This window comes from Mauremys mutica, chromosome 19, assembly GCF_020497125.1.
Source record: "Mauremys mutica isolate MM-2020 ecotype Southern chromosome 19, ASM2049712v1, whole genome shotgun sequence".
Taxonomy (NCBI): Eukaryota; Metazoa; Chordata; order Testudines; family Geoemydidae; genus Mauremys; species Mauremys mutica.
In genome coordinates, this window is record NC_059090.1 from 25,471,312 (window position 1) to 25,492,826 (window position 21,515).

General features: G+C 57.8%; 1 protein-coding gene across 1 annotated transcript; it reads left to right on the top strand.

Moving 5' to 3' along the window:
* The first annotated feature begins 1,764 nt into the window (after nt 1-1,764).
* Nucleotides 1,765-20,671, top strand: SPAG5 (sperm associated antigen 5). The gene is made up of 23 exons (XM_044993939.1): nt 1,765-2,038; nt 5,249-6,498; nt 7,457-7,649; nt 8,864-8,983; nt 9,561-9,653; nt 10,049-10,183; nt 10,834-10,953; nt 11,329-11,421; nt 11,816-11,950; nt 12,466-12,580; nt 13,026-13,119; nt 13,369-13,450; nt 14,626-14,759; nt 15,201-15,366; nt 15,516-15,609; nt 16,600-16,674; nt 17,167-17,290; nt 17,786-17,897; nt 18,516-18,596; nt 18,764-18,916; nt 19,423-19,476; nt 19,698-19,778; nt 20,411-20,671. Exons 1-23 carry the CDS (start codon nt 1,793-1,795, stop codon nt 20,525-20,527), a joined length of 3,867 nt encoding a protein of 1,288 aa, XP_044849874.1. The 5' UTR covers nt 1,765-1,792; the 3' UTR covers nt 20,528-20,671.
* The last annotated feature ends 844 nt before the right edge of the window (nt 20,672-21,515 follow it).

A 21,515-nucleotide genomic window follows, 5' to 3' on the forward strand; every position in this document is an offset into this window, starting at 1 on the left:
TTATTGATTTCAGGCAAAACAGAGGAATTACCCCATATTTTCTTGTATGTGTTTCATAGGCAGCCCAGGTTTCAGTGGCTTCTACCTTATCAGTTAGATCATTTGCATTAATACAGATGCTTTCTGGCTTGCTTTTTACTTTTAACTCCTGCTTTTAAACACTGAAAGAAAACATCACCACTTATAGTGCCCTTAGAGCCTAATAAAATTTCAATTACATAGCACTGTATACATTCTTCAGCTAATTCAACTAAATTGTTCATAGCCAAATGATTGCAATCCAATAATTTCTTTGCCTGAATTTATTTACAAACATTTCAAAGACACCAAGAACTTTTTCTCTTTAGCATTTTTACGAAGTTCAACTGCTGTTCCCTCCAGCAACTACAGAGTTAACTTTTCACTTTTCCTTAAATCACTTGCTTGTCTCTCAACAGCCACTTTTATCAACTCAAATCACCATTCCAAGTATCCTCCTGGGTATTTGAAATCCCCATGCTTACACTTACTTACTCCTTCCTTCCACTAAACCCTCAAAATTTTCCAACCTGTTTTCCAATCTCTCTGTCTGTTGCCTGCCTGCCTGGGCTCGATCCTGCTTTTCTCGCTGAACCGTCCCTTCCATGGGCACCAACTTGTTCCACTACCAGTTTAGCTAGGAGGGTGGGCTTCTTAACTAGCCCCCACCCCTTCTGGTCTTTTCCCTTAAACATTTTAGTAACAATGCTAACTACTTCAGACAAACTGTTCCCTTGCATACCATTTGGATGGTCTTTAAATTTCTTTGCAATATCCTTTGCACATTGTGACATGAAAACCATTTTAACCATTTCCTTTCCATGATCAGTTTTAGTATTTAAATTCTCATGCTTTCTAATTTCACAAATCAGTCAAGCACAAAAGTCAGAGGGGTGCTCGTCTGGACACTGAACACAAGCAATTACATTTGCCCAAATGGGCACATGAATGAAAAAGATTATGCAGAACATTTTTTCACTGCCTCAGGCTTGTCTCATAAACCCATCCCTTATCTCACATTTTCCCAGCTCTGTGAGAGACATACTGCTCCTCAGTATTTTTTCCACTCAGGGATTACCCAGAAGCAGGGCCGTCTCCAGACCCCAGCGCGCCAAGCGCACGCTTGGGGCGGTGTCCCGCGGGAGGGCGGCAGGCAGCTCCGGTGGACGTCCCGCAGACGTGACCTGTGGGGTGGAGCACCGGAGCCGCGGGACCAGCGATCGCCAGAGCACCCCCCGCGTCGTGCCGCCCTGCTTGGGGCGGCGGAAATCCTAGAGCCGCCCCTGCCCAGAAGCCCTTGTTAGCCTGACTTCGGTCAGCCTGGCATAACTGGCTTTGTGCTCCAGCTCGATCCAGGCCTAACAATAGGAAGTGCCCCCCCCCCCATTCCCAGCCCAGGCTGTGGGCCCTCCCCCGCCTCAGGTTAGACTCAGACTGGGCCAGGTTCGCCCCCCGGGCCTGGCAGGACCCGCCCCCCCCCCTCCTCCTGTGAACGGGGCTCCGCAATAAAGGGCATTTCCAGCGCGCTGCGTGGCGTGGCCGGGCGGTCTGCGGGGGATCCGGACCAAACCGCTAGGGGGAGCCCCAGGCTCTGAGCGCTGGGATTAGCGGTCGGAGGACCCCGCCCATACAACTACGTCAGCCGGAGGTGGGTGGGCACGGCGTCGCCCCGCCCCTCACGTAATGACGCACTGGCGGCTGCAGCCAATGGCATTCGCGCGCTCTGTTCAAATGGCGGCTGGCGGCGCGAGGTAGCGGAGCAGGTCGGGTCCCCATGGAGACCGCCGGGCCCCCCGCGGAGAGCGCGGCCCCGCGCCGCGGGAGCCTGGGCGCCGCCTGGAGGGTCGCGCCGGGTGTCTCTTGTGTCCAGCCCCAGAAGGCCCCGGGCCGGGCCCCGCTCCAGGACCTGTCGCTGCAGCAGCAGCCGGCGGCGCCCGCGAAGCAGAAGTTTCCTGGCAGCGGGATGGAGTCGGCGAAGCCCTCGTGTCTCACGCCGCTGTTCGCCAGGCTGCGGCTGCAGGTAGGGGCGGGGGCGCTTCCCTGGCTTCTGCGCGCCCCCCGCCCCCGTGACACGGGCCCCCGCCCCCTTCCCCCAGGGGCTCCCGTCCCTCCCACCCTGCCGCGACCCGGCGAGGCGGGGCCCCTAGGGCCGGCGCTAGGGTGTCCCCGCTCCGGGGGGCTCTGCACGGGCACCTCCCTGCCCGCGGATCCTGCCATGCAAACACAGACACGTTGTTTAATCAACACAACAAGCCGGGAAGCCGGGAAAGGTTAAAGGAACCAGCCCCCGGCTCCGCAGGGACCATCGCAAACTGTCGCTGCACATCAGGGCACTTCACAGGCTGTTCCCTGTAGGTCCCCGGCCGGCCGCCGCCTCAGGCCCTGGCCGTGCTGCAGGGACGCTGCGGGTTGGACACTTGCTCTGGCGGTGGCCACACGCCTCCAGGCTTTGGGTGGTGGGACCCTTCTTCCCAGCCCCAGCCCCACTCCTGGTTAAGATCCCCTCCCAGTCTGGCCAGCAAGGACCCTTGGCTGCGGGCATAGGCACCAACTCTGTGGTGCTCCGGGGCTGGAGCACCCATGGGGAAAAGCGATCAGGGAAACCTTCCAAGCAGTGCGCTCTCTGCCTTGGGGTGTGGAGGGAATTGTCTCCCAAGGGAAGGGCTAGTGTGTGACCCCTGGGGTACAATCTGGGCTGGAATTCTCTCCTCTTTAGTCCATGTGCTCTGGAAAACACAAGTCCAAGTCCATGTTGGGGGGAGGGAGGCATTGCTGAGTCCCAGGGTTGAGTAATTCTGTGGTGGTGATCATTGAATTGCTAATTGTCATTCACTTGCTGCACAATGGCTGGTGATGGTTGTGTAACATCCACCCAGCCATTTGGTCAAGTGCCTTGTTTCTGTACAAAGCAACAGAGTCTTGTGGTACCTTAAAGACTAACAGATGTATTGGAGCATAACCTTTCGTGAGCGAATGCCCACTGTTTCTGGGGAGTTGCTTTCTGGGCTAGTCCCAGATTTGCAGCATATTTCATTCACACCATACAGCACAATCTTATAATACACTTTAATGATATACATAGTTCGACAGAACAGTGGGTTTCAGCAAATCAGAACCTTTTCCATGATACCTTACATGGCCTGCTTTATTTGAACTATAAAGAATATATACAAATGATGAATATGGGGCTTACAGAGCACAGCACTCCCCCGAGGTATAGAGCAGTGGCTCTCAAGCTTTTTTACTGGTGACCCCTTTCACGTAGCAAGCCTCTGAGTGCAATGCCCCCCCTATGCATTAAAGCCACTCTTGTTTATATTTAACACTATTATAAATGCTGGAGGCAAAGCAGGGTTTGGGGTGGAGGTTGACCACTTGTGACCCCCCCATGTAATAACCGCACGACCCCCTGAGGGGTCCTGACCCCCAGTTTGAGAACCCCTGGTATAGAGTGTCAGTTAGAAACTACAAGGCTTGGGACTTTTAAAAGGAGACTGGACAAAACGTGTAGTAAGGATCAGCCTGGCATTGGCAGGGAGATGGAATGAGCCAGGACGATTACAGGGGGCTTTTTCCCCTGTAACTTCTATCATTCCATCCCACTCTCCTGGGAGTACAAATTCTGGTACTAAAGACCTGGTGCCTGGATCCCATATCGCCTTGCACTGCGTTTGGGATTAGTGCCTTGTGTGACGACTCCTCTTGGCCAGCGTAGCTCCTGCTGTTAGTACAGCTATTTGCAGGTGCCCTTGTGTTTAGCTGAACCCTTGGACTCAGTTCCTGAGACTCTCCCCACTAAACTGACACTACTATCCTGCTGTGTGGATCCCAGTGGGCTTGTACTGTGCATTTTTGGCATGCCCACGTGGCTATATATATCTCATTGTGCTGGTAGTGCTACTTCCTTGGTGTGATGATGACATTATGCTAAGATGAATCCTGAAAATAGTATCCTGGTGTGATGGTCATGGTCACTCTGTGCTGTCATGTGAATCCTGCATTCTTCTATGCTGTGTTCCTCCTAGGAAGTTAGAGGGACAAAAGGTGAGTGAGGTAATATCTTTTATTGCAGCAACTTTTCTTGGTGAGAGAGAGACACTCTTTGGAGTTTTCACAGAGTTCTTCTTCCTGAAGAAGAGTCCTGTGAAAGCTCCAAAGCTGGTCCAATAAAAGAGATGACCTCACCCACCTTTTTCTCTAATGTGAATAGCCTGCCTCCAAAACTGGCAGAGGTGCTTGGAGGAGGGGGCAGAGAGGAGCGAGTGGTGGGAAGGGGCAGAGTGGGGGTGGGGCCTCAGGAGGGCACTCGCCTGCAAAACCAAAAGTCAGCCCCTCTGGCTGGGCGGGTGTTTCTGCGCTGGGCCCTTTGCTCACCACACCTGGCTCTGTGGCTGCAGCTCTGCTCCCAGCCCAGGATCTGCTCTCCCTGGGCTGTGTCTGGCTCTGTGGCTGCAGCTCTGCTCCCAGCCCAGGATCTGCTCTCCCTGGGCTGTGTCTGGCTCTGTGGCTGCAGCTCTCCCCCCAGGACGTGGGCTGCTTCTGTGACTCTGCTTCCTGGGCTGCTTTTCTGGCCCCTTGCTCAGCCCCACTGTCTGACCCAGGCAATTCCAGCTGGCCTCCTGACTCGGATTACCCTGCCCGCCCTGTCAATCAGGCTGACCTGGAGCATTGGCCTCTCCCCATTGTCCCTGGGGACTGTCAGTCTCAGGCTCCTGATTTCCCATCGACCCTTCCCCTTTTGGTGCTGGGAGCTAGCAACCAAAACACCCCCTGAATGTTAGTAAGGGGACAACACCCCTTGCGTTGATACTGTAGGCCCGTGGGTGCGAAGGGAATCTTCTCCCGAGTTGGGCTGGCTAGTTTGAACCAGGCTGTTTCTTGGAACCTGTCTGAGCCATGGGTCTGACTCCATGACTCCCGCTGACTGGAGCTCACCTCTTGAATGTGGGAGAGGGAGAAACAGCAGGGGTCGCCTGCCTGCAGTTGGGAGGGAGTTGGTCTCTTGCTGTGGAAGAACGCGAGGGGGTTCCTCCACATACGAGAGCCTCACAGCTCTCTAGGGTACCCTCCCTTCTGTGCTGTTCCCTATATGCTGGGAAAGGGGCCTTCTGGGGTCAAGCTCGTCAAAGCCCGACATGCAGGATAGGCGTCCGCGTGTGTCGGAGGGGCGGGACAGCAGTGGGCAGGCGTTCTGCAGTTTTTTACCTTGTTGTTTTTCCCCTCCATGCAGGATGGCAGAAGCACATTGCCTGGCTCAGAAATGTCACCAGCTATAACAATCTGGACAGACTCGCTGCCAAGCACAACGTTCAGCCCCAAAACTGTGGAGGGAAACAAAGTTTGGCCCAATACAAAAGAGCAACAGCTGGGTCTGGCTCCAAATAGCTCCACGCTGAAGGCTTCTGAGGTGGCTGGTAGCCCCCAGCAAATGGGCCAGGGGGAAAGTGCCATATCTGCTGGCTCTCTTTCTGGGGCTGAGCCTGGGGAGGAGCTTGTGCTGGGGGAGGTTGGGGTCCTGCAGGACAATTTGCGAGGGAAGAGGGCCGACACTGCAGACTTTCTCCAGTTGGGGAGAGAGATGAAGGAGGATGAGGCAGACCAGCCATGTACACCGGAGACATCTCAGGCTTCTAAAGGAACAGTGAAGATGGGTGAGGCTCACACCCACATGACCATGGCAGAGAACACGCCTTGCCTGGACAGTGACCCTTTGGACACCAGGGCCATCCAAGACGCTGCTGCTGAGCTAGGGGTGCAGGAGAAGCAGAGCCATGCTGCTGTAGCAATGGTCTCATTAGTCCCTTCTCTGTGCTCTCCTGAGAGGCTGGACCTGTTCCTAGTGGGCTCTGCAGAGGGGTGTGACCCTGAGCAGGTGTCTGTGACGCAGGCGCTTGGAAGCCCTCCTCCAGCTGAGGAGAACGGCATCTGGGCTGTGGTTCCTGAGGCTGATTCTCTGCAGCCCCCCAGCAGCCTGGCCACCCTGAAGGAAACAGAAGGACACAGTAGTGCCCTGCCTATCCCAGGGGGAGCAGAGTTGGGAAGTGTCCCCCTCCCTTTTGCTGGTGATCAGCCCAGCTTGCTGGTGACTGAAGAGGGCTCCCTTCAGGCTTCTGTCTGGAAGGATGTGGCTTCAAGTTCTGCTCAGAAGCCTTCCCTGCAGGGAAGAGCAGCAGCTCTCACAACCCCAGTGCCCTCTCGCGAGGTTGGGTGCAATGTGGCCGGTACCATCTCCTGGATGACCCCACTGGTGTGGCTGGAGAAGAACATGGGCACCTCTGCTGTGATGGAGTCCTTGAGGCAAAGCCTGCCACTGCCAGCTCTGCAGCAAGATGCAGGCACAAGTGTCACCCCAGTCTCTGCCTGCTCTGCGGGGACCTGGATGACTCCCCGAGTGCTGCTGGAGAAGAGCATGAACACCTCTGCGGAATGGCCTGCCTGTGCAAAGGACAGTGCTGCAGAAACAGATTCTCTGCTCTGGCAGTAAGTTTCCCTGTTACCCCCACAAAATTCTCTGTTACTCTCTCACTCCAGGGGCACACACCTTTACCCAATTCCTAGGGCTCAGGGTGTACTCTTTGTGGGTTTGCAGGACCTTTTACCAGTGAAAGAGCCTTACACAGTAATACCCTTATCCTCTAATTAGTAACCATTACCAAGGCGAATACACACACGAAGCACACTAGGCTCACCAGTCCTGATCAGGCAGGTGGACTTTCCCTGTTGACCAGGTAAGGTCAGTCTCGTCTGGATTCTGGTTGCTGCATGTCACAGTTGTGCAGAGGATTCTTAGCAGCTTTGATCTTAGGCTGAGTCTTAGAGGTGAGTTCTTTTTCCAGGTCTTTCCTTTTTCTTCTGTTCTTTCTCTGCTGGTCGTCTTGGACTCCAGTTTCTATAGTGAAACTTGAGTCCTGCTTAGCTATACCGTAACCAGTCCTAACATAGTGTAACACAATTCTCTAACCTAATCATACCCCACCACCTTAATTTGCTAGGTGTAAATGAATGAATTATGTAACAGATCATACAGACAAACAGTAGAGAAGAGGGGGCCATAAAGATAAAACAATAAAGAAAGGAGGGTTTCCCAACCACACCTGTTAAATGATTTCTTGCCAGACAGGCTGCTGTCAAACTTTTCTTTAACCCTCGTAAGATCTGTTTCTTTATCTGGTGATGGTGGGTGCTATTAGGACAGGAGCTTCTTAACAGCCCGATGTTACATTCTTTGAGTGTAATTTTGGATGGAATGTGAGGATGTGACTTCCTGCTTCTTAGCTAATGGCTGCTTCTCTCCTAACATGGCAACAGGAAAAGGCCTTATCTTTACATCGCCGGGTCCTTGGGGTTAGTCTGTGGTCCTAAGCTGGGAGCCATTTCTGTGGTTCACAGGGGGTCTGTGCTCCTGAAGCCCCTTACAAATATCTTCTCCTCCCATCAGCTGTTCCCGAGAGCACCTGACTACCCTGTCCCGGGCGGAGCTGGAGAGGCGGCTGGAGAGCACGCTTATCATCATTGAAGCCCTCTCGTGCCAGCTGCAGGATTGGCAGCAGAGCCAGTGGCCAGCTTCTCGTCTGAGGCCAGCAGACCAGAGAGACGTGCTCACGCAGACGGACGTCACCCACCCCAAAGCAGTAAGAGGGGCCCACTGTAGAGATGAGACCACGTGCATCTGGGGTTGCAGTGGGATGCTCCCAAGCAGAGGGTGCCAGGTGTGGCCATGAGTTGTCCGCCTCCCCTCTGGCTGAGTAGATCAGAAACTTCCCCTGTTGTCTACCAGTTAATTGCACTAGATAGTGGAGCCCGTGACTGCAGTCAGGCAAAAGGGTGCTTGGCAGCCCCCATATGCAGTGCCAGGCAAAGATGGGTGGAAGGGCGCTAGCCTAGAACTCTGGAGACCCAGGTCCTGTTCCCTTTCTGCTGGTCTTCCTGTGTGACCGTGGGCAAGTCCCTTACGCTCTCCATGCCTCTGATTTCTAGCTGTGCTGTAGGGACAATAGCCCTGCCTGCCAGGAGAGACATGCCAGAGTCTTTGAGGTGCTCAGACAGGGCAGAGGTAGGGGCTGTACAAATCCTAGCTAGCTAGTGGTACTGTGGGGTGTGTCCAGAACCTCTGCTAGGCATGCAGCAGGGCAGTGCTGAGCTCTCAAGGTCTAGAGCACCCCTTGGCCAGTGCTGCCAGACTCCTGGAACATTGGAGTCATGCGCTAGCTGCAGTGTAGATCACCAGCCCACTCAAAGTACATAAGGTCCCACTGGGGGTAAGTGGAGCGGAAGTGATGTGGGCTGAATGGGGATTGTTGAGTTCAGAGCTGATGAAACCTGGTCCCATGGTCGCTTGCTGCTACAGCACTGGCTAATCAAATCATGCGCATGGCTGAGCTGGCTCTCGCCAAGTTGGAGAGCTGCAGCAGTCCTTGCTGTTCCTGGCCACGCTTGCCTGACTGCACCGCTGACCACTGGCTCGTCAAGGAAGGAAGCTGCAAACGAGCGTGTCTGCAGCCACTGGGTGCAGGGAGTGGCTGCATCCCTTGGCATGCAGGGCAGGGGGGTCTGGGGAGGGGCAGCACCTGGGGGATGCTTGGAGCTGTTAGAACTAATGGTGATGCAAATGTCATGGCAACTGCTTAAATCTAGCCCTGCTGGGCAGAGCTGCTGCCCCAGGCGCCTCTTCTCAGGCTGAGCCTGGTTCACGTGTCCCTGGGGGAAGAAGACGAGGTGTTCCGCCTGTCTGGCTCTGCTGAGCCCCCAGGCATGAGCAGAATTGGCTCAAGCCCTGCCCACCCTACCCCGTGAGAGAATTCTCCTAGCCCTGTGAGTGATGGCTTGGGGATGGAATATCTTCCAGGAGGAGCAGCTGTATCATGACTTGTACATGGCGACCAGAGAGAGACTCAAGGGCCTGCAGCGGACGCGGGAGGGCGAGCAGGCTCTAAAAGAGGAGCTGGAGCAGGCCAGGGAGGCAATGGTAGGTCCTGGAGGGGTTTGTGTATGGGAGGGTAGAGTGCCTTCAAGGGGATGGGTGCTCCCAGGGCTGGCTGGCTGGCCGGCCAAGTGCCGCTTCCAGTGAGAACAGCTGGAGCTGGTTAAATGTGCAGGACCATCTCTCAGGGGTTAAGCACAATGGACTCCTGACTCCTCCTTGTGCTCCACAGTGAGTCACCCACTAAAGGGAGACAAGGCCAGATCACAGGTGGGATGTTCTGCTCCCCACCCCAGGTGTTGATACCCAAGCGGGGCCCCCGCTTGGGTATCGATTCCACATACAGTGGGTCCTCTGCAAATGGCCACTGTAGGGACAGATGGCTTGTTTACATGCTCATCTGCACATTCAGATACTTAGGCAGCCTCCTGCCTTCAGACACAGGCCAAACAAGGGTTGTCACTTATACAGGTTCCTCTGCTACCACTGGTGGCAATTTGGTTGCACCACCAGATGGCCAGTGGGTCCTGGACCCTTGGCTGGTGCCCACGTCCCAGCAATGGCCTTTTGATAGGGCTCACAAAGCCACATCTGCAGTGCGAATGCTCCTCTTGTCTTGCAGAGGTCCTGGACTGTGCAGTCTCAGATGTTACTGGACACTGCAAATACTTCCCTGTGGAAGCTGCAGGAAGACCGAGGAGCCCTAAACCAACAGGTGAGATTGTCCGGCTCTGGCTGAGCCTCTGAGCACTAGCCCGTGTATGTCGGCCCTCGGAATGGGCTTTCGATTCTTCCGACAGCCGTGCTCAGAGAGCCCCTGGAGAGGGCCGGGCCTGGGTTGGTTGGAGCCCTCAGCGGCTGGGATGTCAGATGGCTCTAATTCGTGAGACTTGTCCCTGTGGAGCTGGTCACACCATGCGTTGCCAAGGTGGGGTGGGTCGGGTCCCCCAGGGAGGTGGCCCAGCGTGGTGGCCTTGGTGCCCAATGCATGGGCTGGGGGAGCAGTGCCTCTGGAGGAGCCTTGGGCAGGCCTGCATTGGGCCTGGAACCTCTGGGATTCCACGGGGGCTCCAGGCTGTCCTCAGGGGCTCTCTCCTCCTCCTCTTGTAGCAAGAGCAGGCGAGGGCCCTGCTCTCCCGGAACCGGAGCTCACTGGACAAAGTGGCGGCCAAACTGAAGAGCCGCCTGGCAGAGCGGGATGAGATGCGGAGCCGAGCAGCCGAGGCCCTCAAGGCTAAAGACGCGGTAACAGGCTGACCCCTGTGGGATGCTGTTCAGAGGGCCGGGCTGGGCGGTGGTGGTGCTGGGCTCAGTGTGACCTGCCTCACTAGTGGGGTAGGAGTGAGAGCAGCTGGCAGGACTGGTTAGCCTGGGCCTGGTGGTCGTGGCTCTGCATGCCAGGGCTGACTTCAGCCCCACTTGCTGCTAGCTCTGCAGTGCCAGGGGTGCTGCTGGTGTCTGTGGCGGGAGGGTGCCTTGCAGCTCAGCGGCAGCCACGCCAGTGGATAGGTGGGGTTGCCTGTCTCTGCAGGAGCCCTGGATAGCCCCCCTCAGCCAGTCCCACTGGCATTTGAAGAGGGTGCTGGGGGACCTGTCAGCAGGGAGCTGTGCCCTGGGCCAGCATATCCAAGGGGGTGGGGTTAAGGACTCAGCTGAGGCCTCCCCAGTGCTTCAGCAGAGAGCCCTGCCCTGCAGCTTGAGTGTAGCCCTGGTGCTTCCTCTGACATCAACAGCTGAATCTGCCATGTGTGGGTCCTGCTGCTAATGTGTGCTGGGGCTGTGCCATCCCTCAGCAGTGGGGCTGTCAGGGCTCCCTGGGGCACCTGGCAATGGTGGCACTAGGCTGGTGGGTCCCTGTTAAAATCCCCACATGCACGTGTCTTCCCCCTTCCCAGAGCGATCTGGTTCTGGAGGCCTTCCGTGTCCATGCCAGCACTCGGATCAGAGCCCTGGAGCAGGGATTGGCATCCCAGCGGGAGCTCTGCACCCTTATTGAGGAGGCTCGTGAGCACCAGGTAAGGAAGGGTAGTGGACTCTGTGGGTGTCTGGCCCTGCTCTTCACCCTCTTAGCCTGTGGGCCTAGCCAGCTTGCTGGAAACCTCGTGTTCTGCCCACTGCACAGGCTCAGCCTGGGGTCTGCTGAACTAGTGATTCAGTCTGATATGCTGCAGCTTGGGGCAGCGTTCTCCTGTCTCTGCCATTAGTGCTGCTGGGAGTTCCCCTGCCAATACTTTGGCCTGGTCTCAGCGCATGAGGCTGCCTAAGACCAGTTCCTCTGCACTTCCACTGGGGGCAACTGGCTACACCCTCAGCTCTCCAGAAGGTCTTGGACTCACTTCCCACGTCCCAACACCCGTATCGGCAATGCTAGCGTCCCTCTTGTCTTGCAGCGATCCTGGACTGTGCAGTCTCAGTTGTTACTGGACACCGCAAATACTTCCCTGCAGAAGCTGCAGGAAGACCGAGGAGCCCTAAACCAACAGGTGAGATTGTCCAGCTCTGGCTGAGCCTCTGAGCACTAGCAGGTGTATGTCGGCCCTCGGAATGGGCTTTCGATTCTTCCGACAGCCGTGCTCAGAGAGCCCCTGGAGAGGGCCGGGCCTGGGTTGGTTGGAGCCCTCAGCGGCTGGGATGTCAGATGGCTCTAATTCGTGAGACTTGTCCCTGTGGAGCTGGTCACACCATGCGTTGCCAAGGTGGGGTGGGTCGGGTCCACCAGGGAGGTGGCCCAGCGTGGTGGCCTTGGCGCCAATGCATGGGCTGGGGGAGCAGTGCCTCTGGAGGAGCCTTGGGCAGGCCTGCGTTGGGCCTGGAACCTCTGGGATTCCACGAGGGCTCCAGGCTGTCCTCAGGGGCTCTCTCCTCCTCCTCTTGTAGCAAGAGCAGGCGAGGGCCCTGCTCTCCCGGAACCGGAGCTCACTGGACAAAGTGGCGGCCAAACTGAAGAGCCGCCTGGCAGAGCGGGATGAGATGCGGAGCCGAGCAGCCGAGGCCCTCAAGGCTAAAGACGTGGTAACAGGCTGACCCCTGTGGGATGCTGTTCAGAGGGCCGGGCTGGGCGGTGGTGGTGCTGGGCTCAGAGTGTGACCTGCCCCACTAGTGGGGTAGGAGTGAGAGCAGCTGGCAGGACTGGTTAGCTTGGGCCTGGTGGTCGTGGCTCTGCATGCCAGGGCTGACTTCAGCCCCACTTGCTGCTAGCTCTGCAGTGCCAGGGGTGCTGCTGGTGTCTCCGGTGGGTGGGTGCCTCGCAGCACAGACCCGAGGATGCCAAGAGGCACGAGTGAGGCATGGTAGGCATTTGCCATCCAGGGGTCAGAACAGGGCCCCTTTTCCAGCATTGCTGTGTGGTGCAGAACTGCTGCCCTGCCCCCTCCTGTATCTTTGGGAGGGCATTAGAAACCTCTGAGCAGGTCAGGATGGGACATGGATGCCAGCAGTGTCCAGCTCTTGGTTCCCATTGGGTTGGGCCAGAAAAGCCCCCAAGGGGCAGGATTGAGCAGTGAGCCAAGTGCTATGGTCTGTTGCAGGCTTCCAGGGAGCTGGAGGTGGTTTCCGGGAGGCTGGAGGAAATGACTGCAGAGCTGCAGGATTCTGTAGCCCAAGTGGATCGGCTGACTGTGGCAAACTCCCGGCTGGGAGCAGGTATGTCTGCATGTGAGGCTGGGTCTCTCGCTGTCTTGTATGGATGTGCAAAGGCCTTTCCTGGGGTGAGAGACGAGCTCGCACAGCCGCACCTAGCTGTCTGCTGGTCACATGCTCGGGCACAAAGCCCAAACCATGTCTTGCTATGCCAAGGACTGAGCTGAGCGTTTGGAGCCTCTAACATTGGCTAGAGGGCACCGCCTGTAGCAGTAGCTGCCTGTTCCGTTGGCATGTCAGTGCCCTGTAGATTTCTTGGAGGGCACCTTGCTGACAGCACCAGCAGCTGGATAAGACTGATGTGCCCTCTCCCCACTCCACCATCTGGGCTACTGCTTAAGACCTGCTCTGGGGGATGGGCAGGCAGGGGCTCCTCTGCCTTCTCAGCTTTGCACATTCAGTGATGCCAACTGTGCAGCTAACCTCTGTGCTGTGCACCGTGCCCTAGATCTCAGCACACTGTTGAGAGACCTGGCCAGTCTGCAGAGTGAGCGGGATGAGCTGCGAGAGAAGCATGCAGACCTGTCGGAGGAGACAGCGCGGTGAGTCTCCAGCCGCCGGGTGCTGACGCTGGGGGTGTAGGCGGGGCCACAGAAGCAGAGCACTGCGCAGTCCAGTGACTGAATAATGAGGAACAAACTGTGATGCCCTAAGGGGGCTCTTGGACAATCCTGGTTCTCCTGCTTCCCCTCCCTTGAAATTCACTTCTGTTCTGAGTGGATCTCCTGGGCCCAGAGCCTGCAGCTGGCAGCCAAGCTGCACACTAATGGCTTCCTTCCTTCCTGTCTCAGGCTGACCAGGGAGCAGGAGCTTCTCCGGCAGCAGTACGACGGGGTGCATCAGGAGCTGCGTGAGATGACCGAGATCCACGAGGTAGAGGCTGGGTGGGGTGGGCTAACCCTTCTGTTAGGGGCACAGGACACTCGCTGTGCTAATGGCCCCTATGGCAGCCTGCACAGGCCATGATATTAAACCCTAGACCAGGACGCGTTAACGTTGCCTCCTCCCTGCACGTAGGCCTGGAACTGGAGCTGCCAGGCCCCACTGGCCGCTCAAATGTCCTTTCCAAAACCCCTCCCAGGCCCCAGAGCAGCACAGGGACACAGAAAATGCTGGGCATCCTAACTGTGCAGGTGCAAATCCTATTGGCCCTGGACTGGCCATATGTGACGCCAGACCCGTGCCATGAAACCTCCTGTCAGCCAAGGGGCCAGTGTCCACTTAGTTCCTTTGAGATTTAGCTGCCGTCTCTGCCTTGGATCCTAGCCCGCCTCACTACTCTGAAGGGCTGCGATAGTCCATCCTGCCCTTTCTGTCACTCCTTAACCTCCTGGCATCTGATACTCCAAGTGCATCAGTTAGAGTGGTGCTGTTGTAGCCTGTGGAGGCTGGACTCCCAAGGTGACTTCCAAGTACCAAAGGCAGATGTCCCGCTCCAGCAGTTCCTGAGAGAGCCATGGCTGAAGTCCTGTAAGCTCTGGCTGAGCGTGGAGCGCAAGATGGGTATTGGAAGGTCTGGTATTTCCCAAGCTGCAGGGACTGAACGAGTTTCTAAACGCTGTGGGGAGCAGTTGCCTGTTGCTGACCTTGTGCTCAGTCTTTTGATCCCTGTGCTCAGCTCTGTGCAGTTACCCCTGGGCGTGAGACTTGGGTGGGCCTTTCTAGGCACTTGAGTGCCTGACTGTTCCAGTCCCCCGGGGAGTTGGACTGGCTGCCGCAGCTCTGGCCTTTACACACCCCAGTGCAGTGAAGGACTGCAGGGCGAGTCGTCCCATCCCGTATTTCCCAGCAGAGTCTGCTGGCAGATGAGGACCTGGGGGAGGTGTGGGGGTGAGGCTCTGATTTCCAAGCACTCTGAGAAGGGGGGAAGACTCCCTGATGCTCAGGGAAGGCCTCACCAGCCCCTCAAGTGAGAATGGGGTGGGAGAGGAGTCTCAGCTTGGGTGCCTGCAGGAAGGTAGAGTGGGAATTGAGCTCCTGGTACGCTGTACCAGCTCCCGCTCCTCACTAGTAAATGTTCACGGGCATGTCTCTTCCCTCCGCCCCAGTTCACTGACCAGGAGAACCGTGTGTCCCGGGAGCAGCTGACAGAGACAGAAAATGAGCTGAGAGCCACCCTTGCAGTCCTGCGGGAGCGCAGCATGCAGTATGAGGACCTGAAGGATGCCTACCAGCACCTCCAGTGAGCCAGCTGCTCCGCTCTGCCCCCCGAGCCCTTCGTGTGCGTCGTGCCCAATGAATGGAAAGCCTGCGCCGGGGGAAGGAGCTTGGCATGTCTCTGGTCAGCTCCTGGCGTGCAGGGTCCCCTCCCAACCTCACTCACAGCTGGGAGGCAAAAGGCACCAGTGAACAAGCCCCTCAGTGCACCCTGGAACATCCCTGAGGGTAACAGTCCCTGTGGGAAACCAATGGGCACTCTGGCTGGCCACAGCTGGTCTCATCCTCTGCTTATTCAGCTGGCACCTCCAAGTGTCCCCCTGTGCTCTGGCCACTGAACCCAGGAACTCAATCACAGGCAGGCCACGAAGCTGCCCTGGCGTGCCTTCCATCTCTCCCCTCCCCGCCCTGAGAGGATGGGGCCTGGGTGAGCGCTGAGCGAGCTGACTCCCCCTGTTCTCCCCAGGAAGGAGCGGGACACCCTCCGTGAGGAGCTTGACTGCAGCAAGGCAGAGACCCTGGGCCTGCAGCTTGTTAGGGACAAACTCCTGAAGTCCTCCCTGGAGCTCACTCAGATCAAGGAGAGTCTGCTGGACCTCACGGACGTTCTCCAAGCTGCCCTGCCAGGAGAGGTAGGAGCCCAGGAAACTGCCCTGGTGCTGTTGATCACAGCACCATGGGTTTCTCCAGCCCATCTGCCCTGGGAAAGCAGAGCAATGTCTGTAATGCTGCCTTGGCATCTGTGTGGTACAGCCACTCTGACCTTCTCTTGTCATTGAAGGCTGCTGATGCTGCATCGAGGAGCAGAGTGTGTACCCCTCGCAGTGTGCCCAGCTCCTTCGTGGGCAGCGTCTTGAAAGCTATGGCAGGAAAAGGTAGGATGTGGCTGCCAGAAATTGCTTATTGGCTCTGGCTCTTGTCTGCTGCTCCAGAAACCCTGCCTGTGTGGCGGGGGCTGGGTTAGTGCCTCACAGAGAAGGAGGGGCGTGAAGTGCTCTGTACACTTGCCAAACCCAGGGCCAAGCCTCCCACCACCCCTGTAGCGTGGGAGGGTTTCCCTCTGCACCATGCAGGCCTGTCATGCAGTGACCCTCCCCTCGGTATTGGAGATGCAGCCATTGCAGTGAGTGGGGTGCACCTTCCCATAATGCTTGGCTCTGCCGCTTGCTCAGAAGTAACCTGGTGAAACTGAAGCAAGGTGGAGGTGCTTACAGCTTCCCAGCCAGCGGTGGAGGCTGCTCCCATGTCTGGAAAGGAGCCATCAAGCTCCCAGTGCATCCTGCTCAACTACCGAATCCTGCAGCTCTGCTCTCCCTTCCCGTGACGGGTCGGGCTGCATTAGGCCTCAGCCAGGGTGGTGGATGAATTCTGATGAACTTGCCACAGAAAACCAGCTCTGCTTGAGGCCCAGAACACTGCAGCCATGGGCTGTCTCTGACCCCAGAGCCAGATTGCTCCAGTGAGGCAACCAGGCCCCTCGATGCCCAGGGCTTCCTGTCTGGGGTTAGGCCTCCTTCCCATGCTGCCTGCAGACGGGATGGTTCAGCTCAAGGCTGCTGCCATCCATGTCCCGTCCTGTCTCTGTGGGGGGGGGGCCCACGCCAGGGCTGCCAGGATCACCCACGCTGTCTTGGGATGGCCTGGTCCCAGGACTCCTTGTATAGTGTGTGGTGAGGGGGTGCTGTGAATGGGGCCTCAGCACCAGTCCCCTCTCTCGGGGCCCAAGCCCCAGGGACTCCCCAGAGGAAAAGGAAAGTTCCTGGATCTGTGCAGGCACCATGGCCTAGCAGTGGGTCAGGGTCCCAGAAAGGGGTAACCTGTGCTGATAACCCAGCACCAAGCCCCTCTGACCTGCTTTGTTACAGGCTTCGATGAAGAAGCTGCTGGAGGCTCGACCGCATTCACCAAGGTTGAACCTGCTACTCCCCCGATGCCAGCAGGTAACAAGGCCTGGTGTCCGCGCGCTCCTCCCTTGCCGGCAAACGGCCTTGCTGGGTCCCAGTGTAAAGAGCACTGGTCTGCTCACAGGAGGGGCCCTGGAGCAGGGCCGGTTCAAACGCCCGAGTGCACTAGGTTTGCCCAGGGAGCCAGGCCTGTTCCCTTCATCCAGGTTTGACTCAGCAACCGGTTCCCTCTTGTGACTGCTCAGCAGCATAAGGCGAAGGGGCAGGGGGCTGGGCTGGGGGCCTTGGAATAGCAGGCAGCGTCAGCCCGCCTGCATAGCCAGGCATAGCATCTGGTGTCTGTTCCTGGCCTGGTGCTGCCCAGAGCTTGCTGGGTAATTGGAACCCGAGCATGGTATAACACGTGGGTTTGTTTCCTTTCTGCTTGTGAGGGGTTCTCTGTTAACCCCGGCATTGCGGGCTAGCCCCGTGCACTCTGAGCCCTTGCTCGCCTGCCGTGCGAATGGCTGGTGTCTGCTCTGCCCCCAGAGATCGAGGAGAGCCTCCAGGAGACTGTCCTGGAGCTGAGAGCTGCTGTCTCTCATCTCAGCACTGTGAGCTTCCAGAGCCAGAAGGCGGCACATCATGAGGTTCAGGAGCTGCAGGCTAAAATGTGAGTTCAGCATCTGGCCCTCGAGTCAAAGGAGAAGTGAGGGGGGTGCCCAGCGGGCTCTGGGCAGTACCACTGCCACTTGCTGACCTGTCACTCCCCCTCTGCCACTGGCCACTGCCCGTCCCTGTGCAGCTGGGCAATGCCTCTAGGACTGTGACTCCCAGGGGCTAACCCTGTCACTTCCAGCCTGAACATTACCCAGGCTGGCAATTCCATACAGAGTCCTTGCCCAGCCAGCTGGCACCCCTCAGCAGGACTGGAAGGTCCCCTTGCCATGGCCCTGGCTGCCAGGCAGAGCTGACTCTCCCCTCATGAGGCCAGGCACTTGGAGCAGCTCAGCCTGAGCTGAGCCCAGTGGCTGCTGGGCAGTGTGGCCTGAGGGCAGCACTTGGCTCCCCGGGGAGGCAGGGTCACCCTGAGAGCCTGGCTATGCAGCCCACATTCGATCTGCTTCGTGCCCTCTGAAGAGACTCAATTCGGCTCTTCCTCTCATAGCTGTGACCATCAGCACCAGCTGGAGAGCCTGGAATCCAGGCTCCAGGCAGAGATCGATGCCCGGGATGCAAACCTTGCCAAGCTAAACAAGACCCTGGGAGTCCGGTTTCAGGTGAGCAGGAGCCAGAACTGGGTTAGGTGTGAACTCCAGGGCAGAGCTGATCTGGGACATGGACCCAGCAGGCTCAGATTCTAGGACATGGGAGAATCTGGGTGACTGGCTTTTTCCATACCCTGCAGCCACTCGCTAGCCTGATCTAACGCGGCACTTGTGTGGCTCCCCAGCGTCCCAGGCTGAGTCCCGAGTATTCCTGGCACAGGAACTGCTCCAGCCTAAGAACTACCCTGGTCTGGCTGTGCAGGGCCAACTGTACCGTCTGCATTGGGGCAGGCTGGGATCCTGGTGTGACTGACCCCTCGCCGCCTGTGCAATCTGGGGGCAGGGGAGTGGTGGTGGGACTCACCCGACTCAAGCTGCTGGTGAACTGGGGGCTTGTGCCCAGCCCATTGCCTGCCTCGGACCTGTCCTCACTGCCCATGTTGTGCTGTCTGCTAGCAGCTTTGTCACAGTGACTGCAACAGACAAACCCACACGCTGCCTCCCCTCAGCACTGGGCCCGGGCCCCCTCTTTGCCTGCTCCTTTCCTGGGAGAGCAGCACGGCCAAGACTCTGCTGCAAGGGAGGTGCCACTCAGAGACTGTCCTAAATGCTGCCACCCTCTCTCCTCAGACCGAGAAGGAGCTGCAGGACATCGTGCGGCAACAGGAGGAGAAGATGCTGCAGCTCATTGACTGGAGTGGAGAAGTCAGGGTACCCATCTCTGCAGGCTGGGGGCATGTTGGGTTGGATCCTGGAATGGGCTCGGCCCTGCTGCCCACTGCTGTCCTGTACTGAGCAGCAGCCCTGTGGGCCCCTAGAGGCTGGGGTGGAGTCCTTGGCCCCACTCCCCAGCATCTCACTGGCTTCTCTCCCCTTAGATTCTGAAGGACGAGGTCTCTCACCTGAAGCACCTGCTCCAGCGTGCGGAGACAGAGGCTAAGGTGCTGTGGGAGGAGGTGAGGGGCCGGGAGCCTAACACAACACCACTGGATGCTGATGCTGTCAAGGAGAGAGTCTGGCTGTGGCAGGAGGTGAAGCCCGCAGTGCTTGGGCAGGATGGGAGGGGCTTGGCAGCTGGGGCGGGGAGGGGTTGCTCTTGGCCTAGGGCAGCTGCATAGCATGGGGCTGACTGCCAAGAGACAGGTGCCCCGGGGCTGTTGGCATTCGTTTGCCCCCACCCATGTGCCCCTTCTTGCTCCGTTGTGGCTCCTCTGTCTGTGCTCTAGAGAAGGAACAGGGAGAGGCCCCACAGCCCTGCTGGGGGTTCAGTAGTGGGCACTCCCAGCCTGGCAGCGGGAGGGGGAGTGCTGGGCATGGCTAGGTCCTAGATGGTCAGCATGCTGGGCATGGGCTGGCCAGTGGCAGAGAAGGAGGGGCAGTACGTGCCCAGGCTGGGAGCGGCTGGCACAAGGAGGGAGCCAGCTCTTTGGGGGCTGGTGGGGTCTGTTCTCTCCCCATCCCTGAGTCAGGCTCTAGCCTTGGCTGTGGGCTTCCAGCTGCATCGTTCCCCTGAACCAATACTTGGATTGTCTTGCAGGTGAACAAGCTGAGGGAGCTACTCCTGGCGACGCAGCGTGACTACCAGGACCAAGTAAGGGCAGGGCCTAGGGTGGCTCATCTGCGATGGGGGGGTGAGGGGGATTTGCCTGTCTGCAGGGGCCCTGGCTGCATTGTCCCCTCAGGGGATTGACTGCTCTGGAGCCTCTTTCATGGCTGCTCAGTCTCCCACCCAGCTGCTAAGCCCTTAAAATGCAGGCTCGGAGGTTTGCTCTGCTCCCACCCTTCTGCACAGCCCTGTGTTCTCCTTTGCAGAGGAGAATCCTGGAGGGGAAAGTCCATCATGCCCAGATGGTGCTAAGGAGCTGTGAGGAAATGCAAGAGACGATCAAAGAGGTGAGGCCCTTTGGGGAGGGGCTCTCCCTACAGCTGCATGATATGGTTAAGGCTCTTGGCATGGCTAACTGACAGCCAGCCAGGGCTCCCTCCCCCCCCATCACACCACCTGTTTGCACACTGCCAGGCACAAAGCCCTTGGGAGAACAGCTGTGTCTTGGGGATGGGCCCCCCCTGAAAGCATCGCAGGTGAGGATGCCTTCAGACAGGCCTGGTCTGGCAAAGGACCCATGCTGCGGCTGCTAGAGCAGTGATGTGACTGCCGTGGAAGGGCTGGGGGCCCAGGAGCATGGTGGGAGTGCAGCTGAGGGAGGGGCCCCTCCATCCTATTCTGCTGCTGTCCCTGAGGGGCTGTCCCATGCTGAGGGCAGTAAGTGGCTTGTGTGCGGTCACTGAAACGACCACAGTTGCTCCATGTCCTGCCTTCCATAGTCAGGAAGGTTCTGGGGCCTGCCAAGGCCCACGTGCTGCCCCAGCTGGCAGGCCAAACCCTTCACACAGCTGCCTGGCCCTTGGTGTTCGGCTTGAAGGGCTACTGATGGAGACCTCACTCGGCATGGCCTGCCTGTCCCATGCCTGGCTGCTGGAGTCCAGCTCGGCTGCAGCTCCTCTAATGCTTCCTCCTTTCCCAGATGCTCTCCTCCATCCCTGCTGTGGTGACTGCCGACTCCCGGGAGTGCCAGAACCTGCTGCACTACCTCCGGCTGAAGCTGGCGGATGGCGACGGATGCTCTGGGGACGCCCTGTAGCCATGAGCTGTGATTTGCTCTGTTTGGAGGCCCCCTTGCTTGGCATCCCCTGTATTTTAAATGAGCCCGGCTGTGTTACTGTTTTTGTCTGGAACGCAAGTGGGCTGGGCTCCACTGGGGTGGGGTATATTTAATAAAGTTTTTTTTGACACACTGCATTGCTCTGCCTCTTGCCTGATCTGAGAGACAAGCTTGGGCCTCACTAACAGCCCAGGTAGGTGCTGTGCTGCCTCTGGTGGGCTGGAGTTCATTCCTTGGGTTCTCTGCTGCCTGCCAGGCGTGCATTCATAGTAACAGTCTGAGAGCACCTGGCATGACACCCCCTGCCCCTGGTCAGAGCAGCCTGACTCCCCAGCCCTGTTCCTTTGGGCTTATGGGGCAGGTGAGGAGAGGAAGTGGGATCCCTGTCAGAGCAGGGCCTGCTGCCTTCCCCACCACCGCCTCTCCCTGCATTGACAGCCCCCCTTCCTTGGCAGGGGATTGCACCCCTGCCTGGTGGTCTGCAGTTAGTGCACAGCCTTGCTGAACTTAGTGCTCCCAGGGCTCCTGCTAACTGCACATGCATGAACCCAGCGAGGCTGGGCTGACCTAGTTTCCGCTCCTGCTCTTGGTGTCCTAGATTCTCAGTTCCTTGCTCCTCAGCTCTAACTTCTAGTGATCCTTTCCTAGGGTGAGAGCCTCCTGCAGAGGCGGTAGCCTGAGGCGCTTTCTCCTTGGCCACCCTGGCCCTTGGGGGTGGCATGAGATTCCCAGGGCTGAGCAGTAGTGGGGTGATGTAGAAGTGCAGCCTGGCCTGGGTGAGAAGGGGAAGCTGTCCCATGGTGGAGCATGCAGCAGAGATGGACCACACAGCTGGGACTAATCTCCTCTCTGGCCAGCAAATGGTCTTGCAGAGCCTCCTACCCTGTCCCCTGCAGCCTGGGCCTTCCCTGAGCACAGATCTGCGAGAAGGGGCTTACTTTGAAAACCTCTTTCTATTTCACTCAAG

Bases quoted from the DNA above. Each gene is read 5' to 3' on its own strand.
- SPAG5 (XM_044993939.1), top strand. From the start codon at position 1,793: ATGGAGACCGCCGGGCCCCCCGCGGAGAGCGCGGCCCCGCGCCGCGGG. The intron at 9,654-10,048 runs GTGAGATTGTCC...CTCCTCTTGTAG, and splicing joins GAGGAGCCCTAAACCAACAG to CAAGAGCAGGCGAGGGCCCT. The intron at 15,367-15,515 runs GTAGGAGCCCAG...TTGTCATTGAAG, and splicing joins AAGCTGCCCTGCCAGGAGAG to GCTGCTGATGCTGCATCGAG.